The 19,496-nt window shown below is 43.0% G+C and overlaps 1 protein-coding gene across 2 annotated transcripts in view; it reads left to right on the forward strand.

Moving 5' to 3' along the window:
- Positions 1 to 19,496, forward strand: part of LOC138797536 (probable ATP-dependent RNA helicase DDX60) — a 146,957-nt gene that overhangs the window by 51,282 nt on the left and 76,179 nt on the right. For both annotated transcript variants that reach the window (XM_069977827.1, XM_069977828.1), the window contains 7 exons: positions 1,123 to 1,295; positions 3,559 to 3,811; positions 4,950 to 5,116; positions 8,090 to 8,245; positions 10,512 to 10,661; positions 17,905 to 18,024; positions 19,167 to 19,262. In XM_069977827.1, coding sequence (XP_069833928.1) covers positions 1,123 to 1,295; positions 3,559 to 3,811; positions 4,950 to 5,116; positions 8,090 to 8,245; positions 10,512 to 10,661; positions 17,905 to 18,024; positions 19,167 to 19,262 — 1,115 coding nt within the window. The remainder of the gene's footprint in view (positions 1 to 1,122; positions 1,296 to 3,558; positions 3,812 to 4,949; positions 5,117 to 8,089; positions 8,246 to 10,511; positions 10,662 to 17,904; positions 18,025 to 19,166; positions 19,263 to 19,496) is intronic.

The raw sequence follows: 19,496 nt of genomic DNA on the forward strand, positions 1-19,496 counted from the left end.
GGGGGTTCAAATTGTGGTAACAGAGCTTCTTTAAGAGCACAGAAGAAACAGACCCGTGAAAGTTTGGGTTCGACTGGCTCGGCCTTAATGTACAATCACACTCACACCCACCATTTCCAAGAAAGAACAGTTTGGGTGCCAGGGGGCTAAGGGGGGATGCTGTGCATACCCATTTGATCCTATGTAAGCAAGACTGTAATTCTAGCAATTTCAATTCCGAACACCAAACTCGAACACACAGGTTCGGGCATGGACCCAGCTTTTACAATTTACTCAACACTACAAATAGGATCTATTACAGAGTTTCTTATAATTTCTATTGATTTCTGCAAAGTTGTTTACCCCCTTTTTGCATTCTGACTTCTCTACACAGGTGTAAAGGGTAAATTTACCAGTTTTCATACGTTATTTTATATCATACTTCATGGTGCTTGTTCAATTAAAAACTGATCTTTTATCATCTGCAGATTGTGCTAAGTGGGTGGGGCTTCACGGCAACTGCACCACTTAGCTCCACCCACATCGCCACCGTAGCCCCTCACTCCTCCGTGATGTCATAGACACATAGGCCCCCCTCGACACCCATTGGTATGGGCCACCTAGAGGGGGTGGGGCCTAGACCTTTAGGTCAGCCTGTTCCAATGGTCGGCGAGGGGGTCGGGGCCCAGCTTCCAATGATGTCACAGAGGGACGGGCCTATAGTGGTGCTGTGGGCGGGGCTAAGTTGTGATGTTGCCTGAAGCCCGCCCACTTAGCACAATCTGCAAATGATAAAAGATCAGTTTTTACTTGAACAAGCACCATGACGTATGATATAATATACAATATGAAAACAGCTAAATTTACCCTTTACATCTATAAATAGATGTCAGAATGTAAAAAGGGGGTGATAGTGTCACTTTAAAGGCATTAAAAATAGAATTTTACAGTTGCAGACAATCCTGAAACAAATACACCGCTTGTACACATACACTAATGTATGCTGTGGTTCAGTGGTTTTACACAACTAAATATGAAACATTCTTTCTATGGGACATATATATAAAACCTAAACTATAAAATTTAGAAGAATACAACCAATTTGAACCAATTAATAAAAAAGGTAATTTTCTATTCCGACAGTGAGAGCAAAGGATAAGTATTCACTCCGCAACTATCAAAAACTGCAAACTTTTCAACATCATTACGGACAATCTTTAGGGTTAAAAACACCAAAGAAGATCGTATTGCAGAATGATCAACCAGAAGAGAAAAGTTCTGCTCACAAAGCTGCTATGAAGAAAAAGGAGCCCCAGGTGAGTTAACTTATTTTTGCATTAATAAGATGTTCGCTGTCTCCCTGTCTGACAGCAGCCCCCCTCCCCCCTCTGTGTGCACTCCCTTGCCACGGAGCTCACCCGCCCTGTATCCCCCTCGTAGCTCACCCGGCGGCCGCTCCTGTGAGTGCAGCCCCCCCATGCGATATCCTGGAGGCCCCCCTCAGAACAGGCTGCGGCCACCCTCCATCGTTAAACCTCCTGCCCGGAGCTCACCCCCCTGCGTCTCACCCGGCAGTAGTGAGTGCAGCAACCCGCCCGGCAGCAACCCCTTGCAGAACTAGAGCCCCCAGCATGCTCAGCCTTCTCTCCGTGCATGCTGGGAGTTGTAGTTCTGCAGGACCCCCCCCCTTCACTCAGCTCACTCACCGGTGGTCGCATCTCTCGCGGTCTGCTCTAGCCGCGCTCCCCGCTTCTCACCCGCCGCCCACTGTCCCCCCATCTCACCCGCTGCTCTCAACTCAACTCCCCCACGCAAATCGCGGCTCACCTGCGGCCCCCCACATCTCACCTGGTGCCGGCACCACTATCCCCCGCAGTGCAACTTGCGGCTCTCCCTTCACTCAGCTGCCCGCCCCCCGCATCTCACCCGATTAAAGCACCTCACCTGCGGTCCGCCCCCCCCCCCCCCACTCCGCATCTTGCGGACCGCACCAGAACGCTCCCCCCCCCTCATCTCAACCGGTCAGCGGTACACACCACCACCTGAGGCCCCCCCTTCACTGAGCTCGCTCACCTCTGCTATGTCACTCTTACAACTCTATGTCACTATTACAGCTCTGCTATGTCACTAGTGACATAGCAGTGCTGTAATAGTGACATAGCAATGCTGTAATAGTGACATAGCAGTGCTGTAATAGTGACATAGCAATGCTGTAATAGTGACATAGCAATGCTGTAATAGTGACATAGCAGTGCTGTAATAGTGACATAGCAGTGTAATAGTGACATAGCAATGCTGTAATAGTGACATAGCAGTGCTGTAATAGTGACTCACTATTACAACTTTATGTCACTATTACACTGCTATGTCACTATTACACTGCTATGTCACTATTACAGCTCTGCTATGGCACTCAACTGCACTATGTCACTCACTCAGCTCTGCTGCATCATGGACCAATCAGGGAGGTGCAATGCATGATGGGAGATGTAGTTTTCTGCCCGGCGCCATGTTGGATATAGTTCGGCTTTTTAAAAAACTTGTAACTATGGAACGGAAGTGGCTAGAAAGACAGGAGATGGCTCAAAATTCTCAGGGGGGCTTGGTGAGTTAGACTAGCTAGGTTTGGGAGCATTTTATTTTTTTGGCTCTTGGGGGGAATACCCCCTTTAATAACTAAAAGTAGAATACATAATATAATGCAAACAAGAAACAGTCATTAGGCACTCACCGCAACTGTAATCGTGACCTTTATTTGTGTGCGATAAGCAATGAGGAGGTGGGATAGGTGGATCAGTGTAGGACAGATGAATCAAGCTGTGCATCGCTTATTCCAGCCAGGGAGCCTATATAACACGATTCTCTATATAACAAGATGACGCCTTTGCCCGATATGTCCAGGAAGTGGGAACATAGCAATATTTTGATGTTTGTTTGTTTGTTTGTTTTTACTGTATGTGAACATAGCCCCAGAGTAGTATCTTGTGGAGACTCAAGAGCTCATATAATTTGTTTACCATAGTTGTATTATAAATAAAGTAAATGTGTCTGTGGGCCTATTTTCAAATTCAGCTCCAAAGGAGGATGCACTTTACTGGACCATTGGGTCCATAGTTATCTCAGAACCTTGCCCTTACAGCAGGATACTCTGATATTTCTGTGGGCTAGTTGGACCCTTTCTTTCCCTCTACCTAGGTACTTGACTGTTCCTACTAGAATATCAGAGGCATAAGGCTATGTTCACACAATGTCTTCTTTTGATGAAAATAAAGCCGTAATTTGTGTAATTTGGTTTAGATTTTAAAAGTTATAATTACAGTGTCACTTTAACTAGACATTTGTCAAATGTATACCTTACCTGACAGCCCGCTTCCGGGTCAACAGCATGATTCTCTGTTAATCTAGAGGTTCAGGTCTCCATGAATACGGAGATGCAATGAGACCATAATGGGGGTTGTGCACATTTTGGTTTCATTGCATCTTCATATCTATGGAGACCATGGAGATGGAGAGCATCTCACTGCTGATGCAGAATGGGGCCATTGTGACCAATACTCTTTAACATTCCCTCTTTTACAGAAGAAGAAAAAAGATCAAATAATAGAGGAGAATCTAAAAAAGAGTAAGGCTGAGGAAGAGAAAAAGGAACAGCAACAATGGAAGACTATGGCCCCATCTCTGGAAAAAGAAATCATGGGAGATTTTTTCTCTGGGTTGAGTAAAGTGGAAAACTTTATCAAATCTTTCCGGACTCCACATGTGAAATGCCAGGCTCAGTTAAGAACGTTAACACTCTGCTTTGATAAATGGACTGAAGAGTGCAAAATGAAATGTAGGTATTTTGTTGCAGCCGTTGAGAACTAGACACAGTTTTTCTATTCCTCACTTTAACTAGCATGAGCCCTATCCAAGCATATAGGGTTACATTGTTTAAATGTTTTCCATAAACTAAAGTCCTTTAATATGTATTTATTTAGTTCCCGTCTATCTTAATAGAGATTGTTGAGGACTGTGGTGGTGGGACCCCCACTTATTGCTGTATTATATACCTGATTAAAATGCTAATTTGGGAAAGCTCTTTTCAATCCTTACTCTAATAAATTCAGTTTTTTTTTTCTCCATGCCGTTGCAATACAACTCATGGTAAAACAGAGACAACTTCAACTGATGCTTTTATATGATGCATTACTTTATGTTTGGAATTATGTTTTTGTAAAGCAATTTTTATATCATAATGTATTCAGCATTTAATGTTTTATTACATTGCTAGAATTCTACTTAAATGTGCAATTGGCTAAACACAGTTTGCCCCTGGAGTCAAAGCACGTCAATGGTAAGATCATCTATTAGATTAAAGGGGTACTCCAGAAGAAAAAAAATATAAATTTGTAAATTACTTTTATTTAAAAAAACTAAAATCTTTCAGTACTTATCAGCTGAAGCATAGGTATGCTTGAGAAAGGCTCTTTTAGCCGGTTAGACACGAAACACGCTGCGAACATTAAACTAGCTTTTTTTTCTTTGATCACATTTGTACCTATTTGGTGCTTTGTACACATGGATGCGACAATTGTATTTTCCATGTGGTTTTTTTCATACACTTGCGCTTTTTTCTGTGGGGCCTAGATTAAGCACGACTGGCCCTAGTCGAGCACTGTTTTACTGTTACATTTACAATTCACTTAAATGATGTTTATAATTCAGCTGTATTATGTGCAAAGGAAGGTCCTACCCCTTATTAATATAAAAACGTATGATCTGTAGTTGGTACTCTAGTTATTTTGTCTAACCCAGGTAGCAATTAAACAGTTAGAAAATAAATATTTTTAATTTTTCAACTTACATTACAAAATTCACCAAGTGCCCATGTTTGTAAACTACAGTTTCTATACACAGTTTCTTCTGTTTTCCCCAAAAGCTTTGCAGTCCCTTCTCATGGAAATTTTTGTTCTATATATTTTATATTCCAGCTAAAGATGAAAGGAATATACAAATTGTTGTGGAAATGATGAAAATAATCCAAGCAGTCATGAGCAAATACAAGGATATCTTACAAAAGGAAGATCATCACCGGATAGCTACTTGTCTCAAAGAACTTGGTTTTGACAACCTGGCCTGTTCTTTGAACCAAGCCAAGGTATACAATGATTAGCCTATTATACAATCACAAACAAGCAGCTTACTTACAGTAGTACAAGAATACTTGCAGAAAAAATAGTTGTTCCCTCTAACAATCAGCTTATTGAAGGACATGTACTGTCCATGTTTCTTGTATGTACAAAGTATCAGAGGTTACATGCAGCACCATTCTTGCCATCGAAACAAAAGAAGCCACAATGAAACCATATCTTATTGTAAGTCAGGCATGTCCAAACTTTTTTCGAAGAGTGCCAAATTTGCTGAAGTGAACATGTGCGGGGGCCGACCATTTTGCTTGACATTCTTTGGACCATTAAAATGAATGCAAATAAACTTTTTTTTTTACAAAGTTTATTGAAAACGGCATACTTTTTATAATTAAAAAATCCCGGGGCACACCACCAACCAAAATGGCACAAAATGACACTAAAGCAGGACATATTATACATAATAATAATATAGATTCTAAATGTATTTATACTCACTCAGTGTGAAACCTGGGCCTGTTTCGAAAAACACAAAAGGGATATCCCCATGTTTCTCTCCCCCCTGCTTCTCCCCCATCCCCATGTTTCTCTCCCCCCTGCTTCTCCCCATCCCCATGTTTCTCTCCCCCCTGCTTCTCCCCATCCCCATGTTTCTCTCCCCCCTGCTTCTCCCCCATCCCCATGTTTCTCTCCCCCCTGCTTCTCCCCATTCCCATGTTTCTCTCCCCCCTGCTTCTCCCCCATCCCCATGTTTCTCTCCCCCCTGCTTCTCCCCCATCCCCCTGCTTCTCTCCCCTGTTTCTCCCCCATCCCCATGTTTCTCTCCTCCCTGCTTCTCCCCCATCCCCCTGCTTCTCTCCCCTGTTTCTCCCCCATCCCCATGTTTCTCTCCTCCCTGCTTCTCCCCCATCCCCCTGCTTCTCTCCCCTGTTTCTCCCCCATCCCCATGTTTCTCTCCCCCCTGCTTCTCCCCCATCCCCATGTTTCTCTCCTCCCTGCTTCTCCCCCATCCCCCTGCTTCTCTCCCCTGTTTCTCCCCCATCCCCATGTTTCTCTCCTCCCTGCTTCTCCCCCATCCCCATGTTTCTCTCCTCCCTGCTTCTCCCCCATCCCCCTGCTTCTCTCCCCTGTTTCTCCCCCATCCCCATGTTTCTCTCCTCCCTGCTTCTCCCCCATCCCCCTGCTTCTCTCCCCTGTTTCTCCCTCATCCCCATGTTTCTCTCCCCCCTGCTTCGCCCCCATCCCCATGTTTCTCTCCCCCCTGCTTCTCCCCCATCCTCATGTTTCTCTCCCCCCTGTTTCTCCCCCATCCCCATGTTTCTCTCCCCCCTGCTTCTCCCCCATCCCCATGTTTCTCTCCCCCCTGCTTCTCCCCCATCCTCATGTTTCTCTCCCCCCTGCTTCTCCCCATCCCCATGTTTCTCTCCCCCCTGCTTCTCCCCCATCCTCATGTTTCTCTCCCCCCTGCTTCTCCCCTGTTTCTCCCCCATCCCTGCTCACCTTCCTTAAGATGCTCGCCGCGGGCGCCGTCCCCCTCACCTACTGGCCCGGACGTGCTCCTCCAATCAGGGGAGACCCCTGATTGGAGGAGCACGTCCGGGCCAGTAGGTGAGGGGGACGGCGCCCGCGGCACACTGGTTGGAAAACACTGCTCTAGTGCACGGGAAAGGAAAGCCGAAATCTCGGACATCGCGAGATTTCGGCTTTCCTTTTCTGTGCACTAGAGCAGTGTTGCTGCCGGATACCTGGGGGGCCGCAAAAGTTCGGAACGCGGGCCGCAAATGGCCCGCGGGCCGGACTTTGGACATGCCTGTTGTAAGTGAATAGAGTCTGCCAGTGTCCTCTGTTGTATAACAGATCTAATACAGTGCTTTTATTATAAACTGTAGAGGAAATAAACAAAAAGAAACCATCCAAAACATAATCATTATTATTTAGACATTAAAAGCCAACCGAGGTCAAACATAAAAGACCAACAACAAGAAAATAATGTGAATGAGAGGGAAAAAAAACAACAAAGACAACCACATGTCCTATTTAGTCAATCAGTAACTGGGGCGGGAAACCAGTCACTGATTGGCTGAGTGGGCTAAATCCCACCAGCCTGTGACGTGGTTACTGGGTCCAGACAAAAAACAAAAGGTGCAACAGCAACCGACAGGTGTAAGGGCCTACCATATATACTCCTCCCAGAGTACACACGGTAAACACCTACTCTGTAGATATTAAGAATTAAAATATAATTTATTTTTTTTGAAAGTGAGGATCTTATCAAACTATTTTATCAAACAGAGTGTACCATGTCGCCAGCGTTAAGGCGTCCTCGAGACATGGACCCTACTCTAGCATTTTCACACTAGCAATAGCCTCTCCTGGGGTTTTTTTTTTTTTTTTACCGTGTGTACGCTGGGAGGAGTATATACGGTAGGCCCTTACACCTGTCGGTTGCTGTTGCACCTTTTGTTTTTTGTCTGTACTTAAGCCACAAGCAGCGTGCAACCTGCAGTGTGAACAGAGTCATAGATGTGCTGCCAAAATTTCCCTTTTTCGTGGTTACTGGGTCGGGACGTACCCGAAACTGCAGACAAAATGACACCTGGCTGGGTCCAGGAGCTCCGGCGCGCATCGCAGGCTCGGGCAGCGGTAAGCAGATTTGTTTTTTTTTTATTTTTTATTTTCCCCACCCCCTGCCCATAGTGAATTTTTTAACCCCCCCCCCCCGGCGGACTTCCTGTTAACTGCAAATAATGGCTCATATTTTAAAAGAACAATAGTTGTTTTTCAAAATAACGGCTGTATTTGACACCTGGTTGACACCTGATTTGACAGCATAATTGAGAGCATTGAAAACTGTAGCCACAACACAAATGTGACCAGAACCTGTAAAGATGAATATATTGTTATGAACCTAATATATAAATATGCAAACTGCAAACTAAAGAAATGGGTGAAAATAAGCATAAATGTGTTTAAATATATTGTAGTTACCCAGCTATAAGGAAGGGGAAACAGAAAGGAGATACACAGTTGGAGTTGGTTCAGTTCGTTTCCAGCTTCAGCATATGGGACCACATTTACTGAGGGATGAAAGAAATGATCCAGACCCAAGAGTACAGCACTTCATTCCAGACACATGGCAGGTAATAACACAAATACTGTATATACAGGCACAGTGCTTCAAGCTGTTTAGGTCGCATTCCCACATTTGTGATCTGATGCGTCCAAAACCACGCCCCATCTCAATGTTGCTAATAATCCTGGCATCATCACACTGATTAGTGGAGGAATGGGGTGTGGTTTTGGCCACATTTGGATCCCAAACCTGTGAATGTGGCCCTAGAGGTCACCTTATGCAATGCACATCCTGGAAAGTGGTCAGTTTTACATAATATGGGGCAAAACGTTAGGGCCATTGACACTATCTGCATACACTATCCATATCTGCATTACTAAATAGATAGCTATATAATCTTTATTTGACAATGGATCTTTAGGCTGCAACTAGTTTGGCGCAGGAGTGTGAAGATTTTTTGGTTTACATCTATGTTTCAAGAGCTAGGTCTCCAGAATAATGACCAGTTGGCAGGCAGAAAAAGCAGTGATGACAGCAAAGGACTGAAACCAAATGTGGATGCGGTAGGATCTTTTGTTTTGTCCTTCTCGTGTCTAAAAGGCCATAGCGCTTGCATTTTTTCACCTACAGACATATTCCGGAGGGCGCTTCTTAGCACCATGATGTACATGTACATCCAGGGTCGCCTGGTGACAGACATTCATGACATACATGTACGTCATGGATCATCTAGTGGTTAAAAAAAAAACCCTAAATACAGTGGTACAACTGTTCTCAAACTTAATTGGTTCAGGACTACTGGCACCCGGCTCTTCCCAGTAGCCCTGGTGCTGAGGGTACTGGGGTAATATTGGGGGAGGTTAGTGTTAACCATTTTATACCGGCTAAGCCCCGACTTACTAATGAATGCTTTCAGATTGCTTCCACTACTAACCCTGTAAAAAAAACCACAAGACACAATTGAGAAAAGTCTTTTACTCAAAAAAATAACACCTCCACACCCCTCCTTGCCAAAATTGGTTAATGGGTTAAATAATATTTTTATGTTAAAGATATTTTTAAGAATGTTTGGTGACTTTTTTCTAATTTCCCATTTTTCTATCTATATTATAAAATAATCCTGAAATCTTGCAGTTTTCATTCTCAACACTGGGGCTAAAACTAAACTGAGACTTCCTGTTGTGTCTATAGTGATAAGAGGAGGATGCTGTAAAGTGATCTGTACAGCAATGCAGCAACATGTGACACTAGTTGATAGAGGAGACAATAGCAGCTTCCTGTGAAGTGGCCTCTTCAAAAGTGACAGAGTATGCTCAGCAATATTTCACATTCATCTCTAGGGTAAAGGGTCTGTTTACTGCTGCCTATGTCCACAAGTCTTGCTGTAAAGCATGTCGCTAAATGCTTTTAAAAAAACTGCTCAGGCAAGATGGCAGCCACCATAACAATGTACAAAGAATGAATTAAAAAAAACAAAAAAACAAACAAACATTGCAGTCAGAAAATAGAAATTGAATAGAATAAAAGAACATTTTTTTTGTATCTGACAATACTTAGTAAAGTAAAATTTAGGTAATTTCATTTAAACAAGAGTACGAAGACCATTGCCTGCTTAAATAGGCCACCGGGATCAAATGGCATCAGGTGATATCATCATTGTACACAGCATAGAAAGTGGGTGCAATTTCATGGAAGAAGCAGGAGAATAATGTTGGGGGCTAGAAATGGTGAGTTTGTATCCCAGTCCAAGACTGTTAAGTGTCTGTTTCTGCCGATTCCCATCCCTATCCCTATGCAAATAATAATGATTAAAATGGCCCTATTGTGACGCTTATAATGGTTTAATTTTTTCACCTACGGAGCTCTATGGGATGTTATTTTTGCGCCATGATCTCTAGTTTTCATTATTATCAAACTTGTGGATGTTTTGATCATTTTTTATAAATTAAAAAAAATGTATAATGTAACAAAAAATTTGCAATCCTGGCATTGTTCCCCTCTTTTCGTTTACACTGTTTACCGTGCAGGAACAATATTGTTATATTTTAATAGATTGGACAATTACCCACACTACAATATTATGCTTATTTATTTAATTATTTTTTCATGTTTTATGTGCATAATGGGAAAGGGGAGTGACTTTAACTTTTATTGGATCGTGGATTGGGTTTAATGATGGGCTAATAGCAGCTGGTCCGTACCAGCTATGGAGTGAGCTCAGTTCCTGAGCTCGCTTCATAGCTACACAGCCGATAACACCATACGGCTACGACATGCGTCATCTAGTCTAATTTGCTTTGATTAATAGTAGTGAATGAATTTAATTATTTTAGAGAGAACTTCTGGATGTTGTTGACAACAATGAATCTGCAATAATAGTGGCTCCAACATCTTCAGGGAAAACATATGCTTCATATTATTGCATGGAGAAAGTTTTGTCACAAAGCAATGAAGGAATTGTAGTTTATGTTGCACCTACTAAGGTAAGACTAAACACTTTTTACGATTTTTTAAATGCAACAGTAATGCCTTGTAACTGCCTTAGGAAAATAAGCCATATTTACTTAGCCCACTCCTGATTTTTTTTTTCTTCTGGCACACAGTGGGATTATGTATTATCATTGTATGCTGTAAAATAAAAATTTAAAAATTGTATGCAAGTCATGTTTTATGCAAAAATGTCAAACCTTTGAACCATTTACACAGCTGTGGATGGCGATTAGCATTTGGGGGCCTGGCCTGTCACCTGTTGTAAGGGGAGTGAGAAAGATGTGGCATTTTAATTAAAGGAAACAGATCACTGATCTCAGGGAGCCCAGCCAAAGATAACACTGTTGGCTGTTGGCTAAAGCATTCAATGCAGTGAAATACTAGGTGCATTGCTCCCTGGCATATATGAATATGCAAAAAAAGAGCCTGTGGAGCCTCATTTAACCCCTTAAGGACCGTGCAAACTTTCGTTTTTGCGTTTTTGTTTTTTCCTCCATGTGCTTAAAAGGCCATAGCACTTTTTTTTTGCGTCACTAATTGTACTTCGCAATGAAAGGCTGAATTTTTCCATAAAATATGCTGCGAAACCAGAAAAAAATTATATACGCAGTGAAATTGAAAAAAAAAACACAATTATTTTTCTTTGGGGGGGCTTCATTTTTACGCCGTGTGTCCTATGGAAAAACTTACTTGTTATATATGTTCCTAAAGTCGTTACGATTAAAACGATATGTAACATGCATAACTTTTATTGTATCTGATGGCCTGTAAAAATTAAAACCATTGTTAACAAATATATGTTCCTTAAAATCGCTCCATTCCCAGGCTTATAACGCTTTTATCCTTTGGCCTATGGGGCTGAGTGAGGTGTCATTTTTTTGCGCCATGATGTTTACTTTCTATCGGAACCTTGATTGCGCATATGCGACTTTTTGATTGCTTTTTATTACAATTTTTCTGGATTAGATGCGACCGAAATTGCGCAATTTTGAACTTTGGGATTTTTTGGCGCTTACGCCATTTACTGTGCGAGATCAGGAATGTGATTCATTAATAGTTTGGGCGATTACGCACGCGGCGATACCAAACATGTTTGTTTATTTATTTATTTTTATTTGTAAAATGGGAAAAGGGGGGTGATTCACACTTTTATTAGGGGAGGGGATTTTTTATTAATAAAAACACTTTTTTTTACTTTCACTTACAGTAATATGAAGCCCCCTGGGGGACTTCTATATACACAGAACTGATCTCCCATTGAGATCAATCCTGTGTATATAATAGAGCAATGATCCATCAGATCATGGCTCTATTATAATGGTCTGCTGCAGACCATCTAAATAGATTGCCGAGCCGGGAACAGCGTCGGAGCGACGCTGAGCCCCGGCCGGCTCAGTACAACGGATCTCCCCGCCGCGATCGCATCGCGGGGGGGAGATCCCCCACTAGACACCAGGGAGAGGGGCCACATTCACTGTTCAAATGCAGCTGTCAGCTTTAACAGCTGCATTTGAATGGTTAATTAGCCGGCCGCGGCGGCTAATACACGCGGTCCCTGGCTGCACATAGCAACCGGGGACTGCGCCCTGCAGAGAGGGCTCACGCCGGGAGCCCTCTCTGTTTACCCTTAACGGCCGCATGACGGGTATACCCGTCATGCGTCGTTAAGAGTCTCGAAACAAAGAACTAGCCAGATATCCCTCCGGGAAAGGCCCAGCCAGGGGGCGGCTCCTGTAGGGAAACCACCAAAACCTTCATATTAAGTGGCCCTATAAGTCAATGGGAAAGTCATATGGGAAACAGATCACTGATCTCAGGGAGACAAGCCAAAGATAATGTAGCCGGCTAAAGCATGCAATACAGTGAAATCCTTGGTGTATTGCTCCCAACAGTCGACAGTGTTATCTGGCTGGTCTCCCTGAGATTAGTGATGTTTCCTGTATGGCTCTACTAGGCATTGGCCCCACCTAGTCACAATCCTGCTCCACACTCATGAGGGTTTTTTTTTTCCCTTATCATTACATTGACTTATAGGGCCACTTAATATGGTGCTTTTGGTGGTTTCCGTACAAGAGCAACCCCTGGGCTGGGCCCTTCCTGAAGGGATATCTGGCTAGTCCTGTGTTTTGAGACTCTTAAATGAGGCTCTTTTTTGCATATTTTTATTAAAAGGGTACTTCTGAGAAAAAAAAGGTTTTCTTATTAATAAGTTTCAGAAAGTTATGCCGATTTTTAAATTACTTCTATAAAAAAAATCTCAAGTCTTCCAGTACTTATTAGCAGGAAGTGGAGTTTTCTTTCCAGTCTGACACAGTAAAGAAATAGTGAAGGAAAAAGGACTATTGTGGTGAGCCCAGCATATTATACAAAAAGCAACTTTATTAGATGATCATAGTTATGATTATGGTCGATGGTAAAAGTATACCTTAGTGTGGAAACAACTGCTTCCAAGACTATTTCCACACTTTTACTATCGACCATAATCTGATTGTGAGGGTGCCCCTTTATTGAGCACACTATAACTCCCCCCTCCTTTCCTCTTCTCTATTCAACATAGATGGTCCTCCAGACCACCGAAACCATAACACTTCCATGATACCTCCCTGATGAACCTCTGTACACCATGAGGGGAAACGCAAAACAAGAGTCCGTGGAGCCTCAGTTACGAGTCTCAAAACACGGGATAGCCAGATATCTCTAGCCTGTTGCCAACGGGGTGCCTCCATGATGGGGAGAGCACCACACCACCCTGATAAATAACCCCTTAAGTCCCACTCGGTTGCGAGTATTGGAACATAGACAGGGAAACAACAGGGTGGCCCCTTTTGTCAATGTCTAACTCAAGGTGCGAGTATTGCGATCATGACAAGGGCTTGCAAAGGCAGGCTTCCACCCACAGACAGCCGTTTCGGGGTTTTTGCCCCTCGTCAGTGTGGGGTAGGATTCTGGCTAGTTGGGGCAATGAAAAATCAACCAACAAAACACAGTAATCACTGAACTCAAGGAGAACAGCGAAAAAAAAATTCCAATGAAGTACTCAATCAAGAGTCTCCACTGATGCCCCCAAAAATTTAAATATGCAAAACAAGAGTCCGTGGAGCCTCAGTTACGAGTCTCAAAACACGGGATAGCCATATATCTCTAGCCTGTTGCCAACGGGGTGCCTCCATGATGGGGAGAGCACCACACCACCCTGATAAATAACCCCTTAAGTCCCACTCGGTTGCGAGTATTGGAACATAGACAGGGAAACAACAGGGTGGCCCCTTTTGTCAATGTCTAACTCAAGGTGCGAGTATTGCGATCATGACAAGGGCTTGCAAAGGCAGGCTTCCACCCACAGACAGCCGTTTCGGGGTTTTTGCCCCTCGTCAGTGTGGGGTAGGATTCTGGCAAGTTGGGGCAATGAAAAATCAACCAACAAAACACAGTAATCACTGAACTCAAGGAGAACAGCGAAAAAAAAAATTCCAATGAAGTACTCAATCAAGAGTCTCCACTGATGCCCCCAAAAATTTAAATATGCAAAACAAGAGTCCGTGGAGCCTCAGTTACGAGTCTCAAAACACGGGATAGCCAGATATCTCTAGCCTGTTGCCAACGGGGTGCCTCCATGATGGGGAGAGCACCACACCACCCTGATAAATAACCCCTTAAGTCCCACTCGGTTGCGAGTATTGGAACATAGACAGGGAAACAACAGGGTGGCCCCTTTTGTCAATGTCTAACTCAAGGTGCGAGTATTGCGATCATGACAAGGGCTTGCAAAGGCAGGCTTCCACCCACATACAGCCGTTTCGGGGTTTTTACCCCTCGTCAGTGTGGGATAGGATTCTGGCTAGTTGGGGCAATGAAAAATCAACCAACAAAACACAGTAATCACTGAACTCAAGGAGAACAGCAAAAAAAAAAATTCCAATGAAGTACTCAATCAAGAGTATCCACTGATGCCCCCAAAAATTTAAATATGCAAAACAAGAGTCCGTGGAGCCTTAGTTACGAGTCTCAAAACACGTGATAGCCAGATATCTCTAGCCTGTTGCCAAAGGGGGGCCTCCATGATGGGGAGAGCACCACACCACCCTGATAAATGACCCCTTAAGTCCCACTCGGTTGCGAGTATTGGAACATAGACAGGGAAACAACAGGGTGGCCCCTTTTGTCAATGTCTAACTCAAGGTGCGAGTATTGCGATCATGACAAGGGCTTGCAAAGGCAAGCTTCCACCCACAGACAGCCGTTTCGGGGTTTTTGCCCCTCGTCAGTGTGGGGTAGGATTCTGGCTAGTTGGGGCAATGAAAAATCAACCAACAAAACACAGTAATCGCTGAACTCAAGGAGAACAGCGAAAAAAAAATTCCAATGAAGTACTCAATCAAGAGTCTCCACTGATGCCCCCAAAAATTTAAATATGCAAAACAAGAGTCCGTGGAGCCTCAGTTACGAGTCTCAAAACACGGGATAGCCAGATATCTCTAGCCTGTTGCCAACGGGGTGCCTCCATGATGGGGAGAGCACCACACCACCCTGATAAATAACCCCTTAAGTCCCACTCGGTTGCGAGTATTGGAACATAGACAGGGAAACAACAGGGTGGCCCCTTTTGTCAATGTCTAACTCAAGGTGCGAGTATTGCGATCATGACAAGGGCTTGCAAAGGCAGGCTTCCACCCACAGACAGCCATTTCGGGGTTTTTGCCCCTCGTCAGTGTGGGGTAGGATTCTGGCTAGTTGGGGCAATGAAAAATCAACCAACAAAACACAGTAATCACTGAACTCAAGGAGAACAGCAAAAAAAAAATTCCAATGAAGTACTCAATCAAGAGTCTCCACTGATGCCCCCAAAAATTTAAATATGCAAAACAAGAGTCCGTGGAGCCTCAGTTACGAGTCTCAAAACACGGGATAGCCAGATATCTCTAGCCTGTTGCCAACGGGGTGCCTCCATGATGGGGAGAGCACCACACCACCCTGATAAATAACCCCTTAAGTCCCACTCGGTTGCGAGTATCGGAACATAGACAGGGAAACAACAGGGTGGCCCCTTTTGTCAATGTCTAACTCAAGGTGCGAGTATTGCGATCATGACAAGGGCTTGCAAAGGCAGGCTTCCACCCACTGACAGCCATTTCGGGGTTTTTGCCCCTTGGCAGTGTGGGGTAGGATTCTGGCTAGTTGGGGCAATGAAAAATCAACCAACAAAACACAGTAATCACTGAACTCAAGGAGAACAGCGAAAAAAAAAAAATTCCAATGAAGTACTCAATCAAGAGTCTCCACTGATGCCCCCAAAAATTTAAATATGCAAAACAAGAGTCCGTGGAGCCTCAGTTACGAGTCTCAAAACACGGGATAGCCAGATATCTCTAGCCTGTTGCCAACGGGGTGCCTCCATGATGGGGAGAGCACCACACCACCCTGATAAATAACCCCTTAAGTCCCACTCGGTTGCGAGTATTGGAACATAGACAGGGCCACCCCTGGGCTGGGCCCTTCCTGAAGGGATATTTGGCTAGTCCTGTGTTTTGAGACTCTTAAATGAGGCTCTTTTTTGCATATTTTTATTAAAAGGGTACTTCTGAGAAAAAAAAGGTTTTCTTATTAATAAGTGTCAGAAAGTTATGCCGATTTTTAAATTACTTCTATAAAAAAAATCTCAAGTCTTCCAGTACTTATTAGCAGGAAGTGGAGTTTTCTTTCCAGTCTGACACAGTAAAGAAATAGTGAAGGAAAAAGGACTATTGTGGTGAGCCCAGCATATTATACAAAAAGCAACTTTATTAGATGATCATAGTTATGATTATGGTTGATGGTAAAAGTATACCTTAGTGTGGAAACAACTGCTTCCAAGACTATTTCCACACTTTTACTATCGACCATAATCTGATTGTGAGGGTGCCCCTTTATTGAGCACACTATAACTCCCCCCTCCTTTCCTCTTCTCTATTCAACATAGATGGTCCTCCAGACCACCGAAACCATAACACTTCCATGATACCTCCCTGATGAACCTCTGTACACCATGAGGGGAAACGCGTAGGAGTAACTGGAAGAAGTGGAAACTTGCTACAAACTCCTAATATCACAGGAATTGTAGATAGCACATACGATAGCATATACGAATGTTATGAGTCATTATTGCCGTGTACTGACCTGAGACACCATCCTAGTCTCCTAACTCCCCTTACTGCACAACTGATCGGTGCCTATTTTACTAAAGCCATCGATCTGACATATATACTTTCTTGACAGCCTACATACCTCTATATGACGAATCAGTGCAGGGCCAGAAACCGTCTGGCGGAGGGACGCTTTACCCAGCGGTACCTCAACTAGTATAGGTAGGGTATAACAGGGTCACCTTACCCGACAGCACCCTACCTTTTTTTAATAACTCATTCACACCTCTATTGCACACTTATGGAATAATTGCACTTTCTATGTACTCTGCACTTTATGATCATCTAATAAACTTGCTTTTTGTATAATATGCTGGGCTCACCACAATAGTCCTTTTTCCTTCACTATTTCTTGTTTGTTCTACAGACTTGTGGGAGCCACATATAGAATTATTCAGCCAGGTTCCATCCTCATTTCTTACTCCTAACAGTCTGACACAGTGCTTTCTGCTGTCATCTCTTTCCATGTCTGGCCAAATCTGGCCCGCAGTGCCATTATTTTTGGCCCAACTGGCAACTCACAGATTGAATTGCATCTGGCCTGCCGATATCGTATTAGATTATAATATGGGTGGTCCGGACAGCTGCTCGGACCACCAATAATATAATCTTGTAGGCCACAGTCAGTTTTGTGTAGTGCACACCACTGACAGTGCCAGGAACACCACAAGCTGCTCTGACAGTGCCAGGACCTCTGCATTCGCTTTTCAATAATTATCAAGGTTGGCCCACGACTTTGTTCAATTTTTAATTTCAGCCCACTGTGTATTTAAGTTTGACACCCCTGCTGTAGGGCATACAGCAGCTGATAAGATTTTTTAATAGAAGTAATTTACAAATCTGTATGACTTTCTGACACCATGATGCCAGTTTCTCAGGGGTACCCCTTTAACAAATATTTCCCATTATCTTGTGCTGTCAGCTTTATAAAACACATCATTGTTCTAGCATATGAGTAATGGTAAGTTTGTTGTTATATAAATTTTATTGGAAAAGTTACTCCTGCCAGTTATTACAGTTTAATATTGTATGTTAATAATCACTATGTCTCATATAGGCTCTGGTAAATCAAGTTGTAGCTACTGTTATTAGTCAGTTCAATAAAGATCTACCAAGTGGAATGGTATTGTGTGGAGTCTTCACCCGTGATTATCGCACTGATGCTTTAAACAGCCAGGTATGTATTTTTTTTACAATTAGTATACTATATATAGTCGTTTAATTTTTTCCCCCAGAAATCAATAGTACAGGCGATTTTAAGAAACTTTGTAATTGGGTTTATTAGCCAAAAAATGCATTTTTATCATGAAAAAGCAGTTTGAAGCTCTTTCCCCCCATGATTGTGTATGGAGAGAGGAGGGGTGGAGAAAGATGAGGCACCAAAACAGGACAACAATGAGTTTATTTACAGCTACATCACTGGACTATCTCCTCTGACAGTCAGCACTGACCTCTCTGACCTCTGATTACCAGCTTTCACCCAGCTCCATGCTGTGTAATCCTTTGTTCTCTGCTCTCGGCTGCCGAATAATCTCCCTCCTCCCCCCTCCCCTTTTTATAGAACAGACAGGGGCATGTCTGATGTCACAATTTCCTGATATTTTGCAGTGAATGGAAAAAAGGAGGGAGGGGGGGACCTGGGAAAAGTCTTTTTAAATGCAGATAATGGCATATTTGCCTAATAAACCCAATTACAAAGTTTCTTAAAATCGCCTGGACTATTGATTTCTTAAAAAAAAAATACAACAGTGACACTTTAAGTCAGACAGCTCCTTTAACTACATGACATCTTCACTGTATTCAGCATCTAGCAGAGTTTGCCATCTAGCAGAGTTTGCCTCAGAGTCATGTGTAAGTGCTAGTACAATTTGTGTGGTGGGCATCACTGCAGCACCTCCTACAGGATTCAGCAGGGCAGGGAGCAGGGGGGCCAGAATGTGTGTGTATATGTATGTATGTGTGTGTATATATATATATATATATATATATATATATATATATATATATATATATACCTTGTGTGGCTTAAACGTGCTACTATAACCTACAGTATCTCCAGACTTGTCTTACATCACATTTGGGACGTCATTGATTGGCCAACAGCAGATCTTGATGATTTGCCTGCCCAAGTGCATTCAGTGTGACATTTATCATCAACCATCAGACAATTATTAATGGCCGCTTTTATAGCATGCCAAGACATGTACATGCATTTATTTTATGCACAGGGCACTTATACTCTATATGGAATAAATCAAGATGCTTTAAATATTTTGCTTCTATTTTGTTGATCTCGGTGTTATGTGCTGCTGTTTTTAGGTGCTGGTCACTGTACCACAGTGTTTTGAAATTCTTTTATTAAGTCCACATCGGCAAGAATGGGTGAACAGAATCAAATACGTTATATTAGATGAGGTATGTAGTATTGTATCTAAAATGGGGTTGTCTATGATTACAAAGAAGGTTCAGTTTTTTTCCCAATACTATGCTTTTCTTTTCTGTGGGCTGTAAGTGGTCCTGAAGGGGGTAAGCTGCAGTACTAGACACAGTCCAAGGACGTGAGTGGCAGTGAAAAAAAGCAAACGTTTCAGTCTAATTTCAAACAGCCACTCTATATAGAAATGGCTGATGTACTGGTGACACAAGCTG

This window comes from Dendropsophus ebraccatus, chromosome 7 (assembly GCF_027789765.1).
Source record: "Dendropsophus ebraccatus isolate aDenEbr1 chromosome 7, aDenEbr1.pat, whole genome shotgun sequence".
Lineage (NCBI taxonomy): Eukaryota > Metazoa > Chordata > Amphibia > Anura > Hylidae > Dendropsophus > Dendropsophus ebraccatus.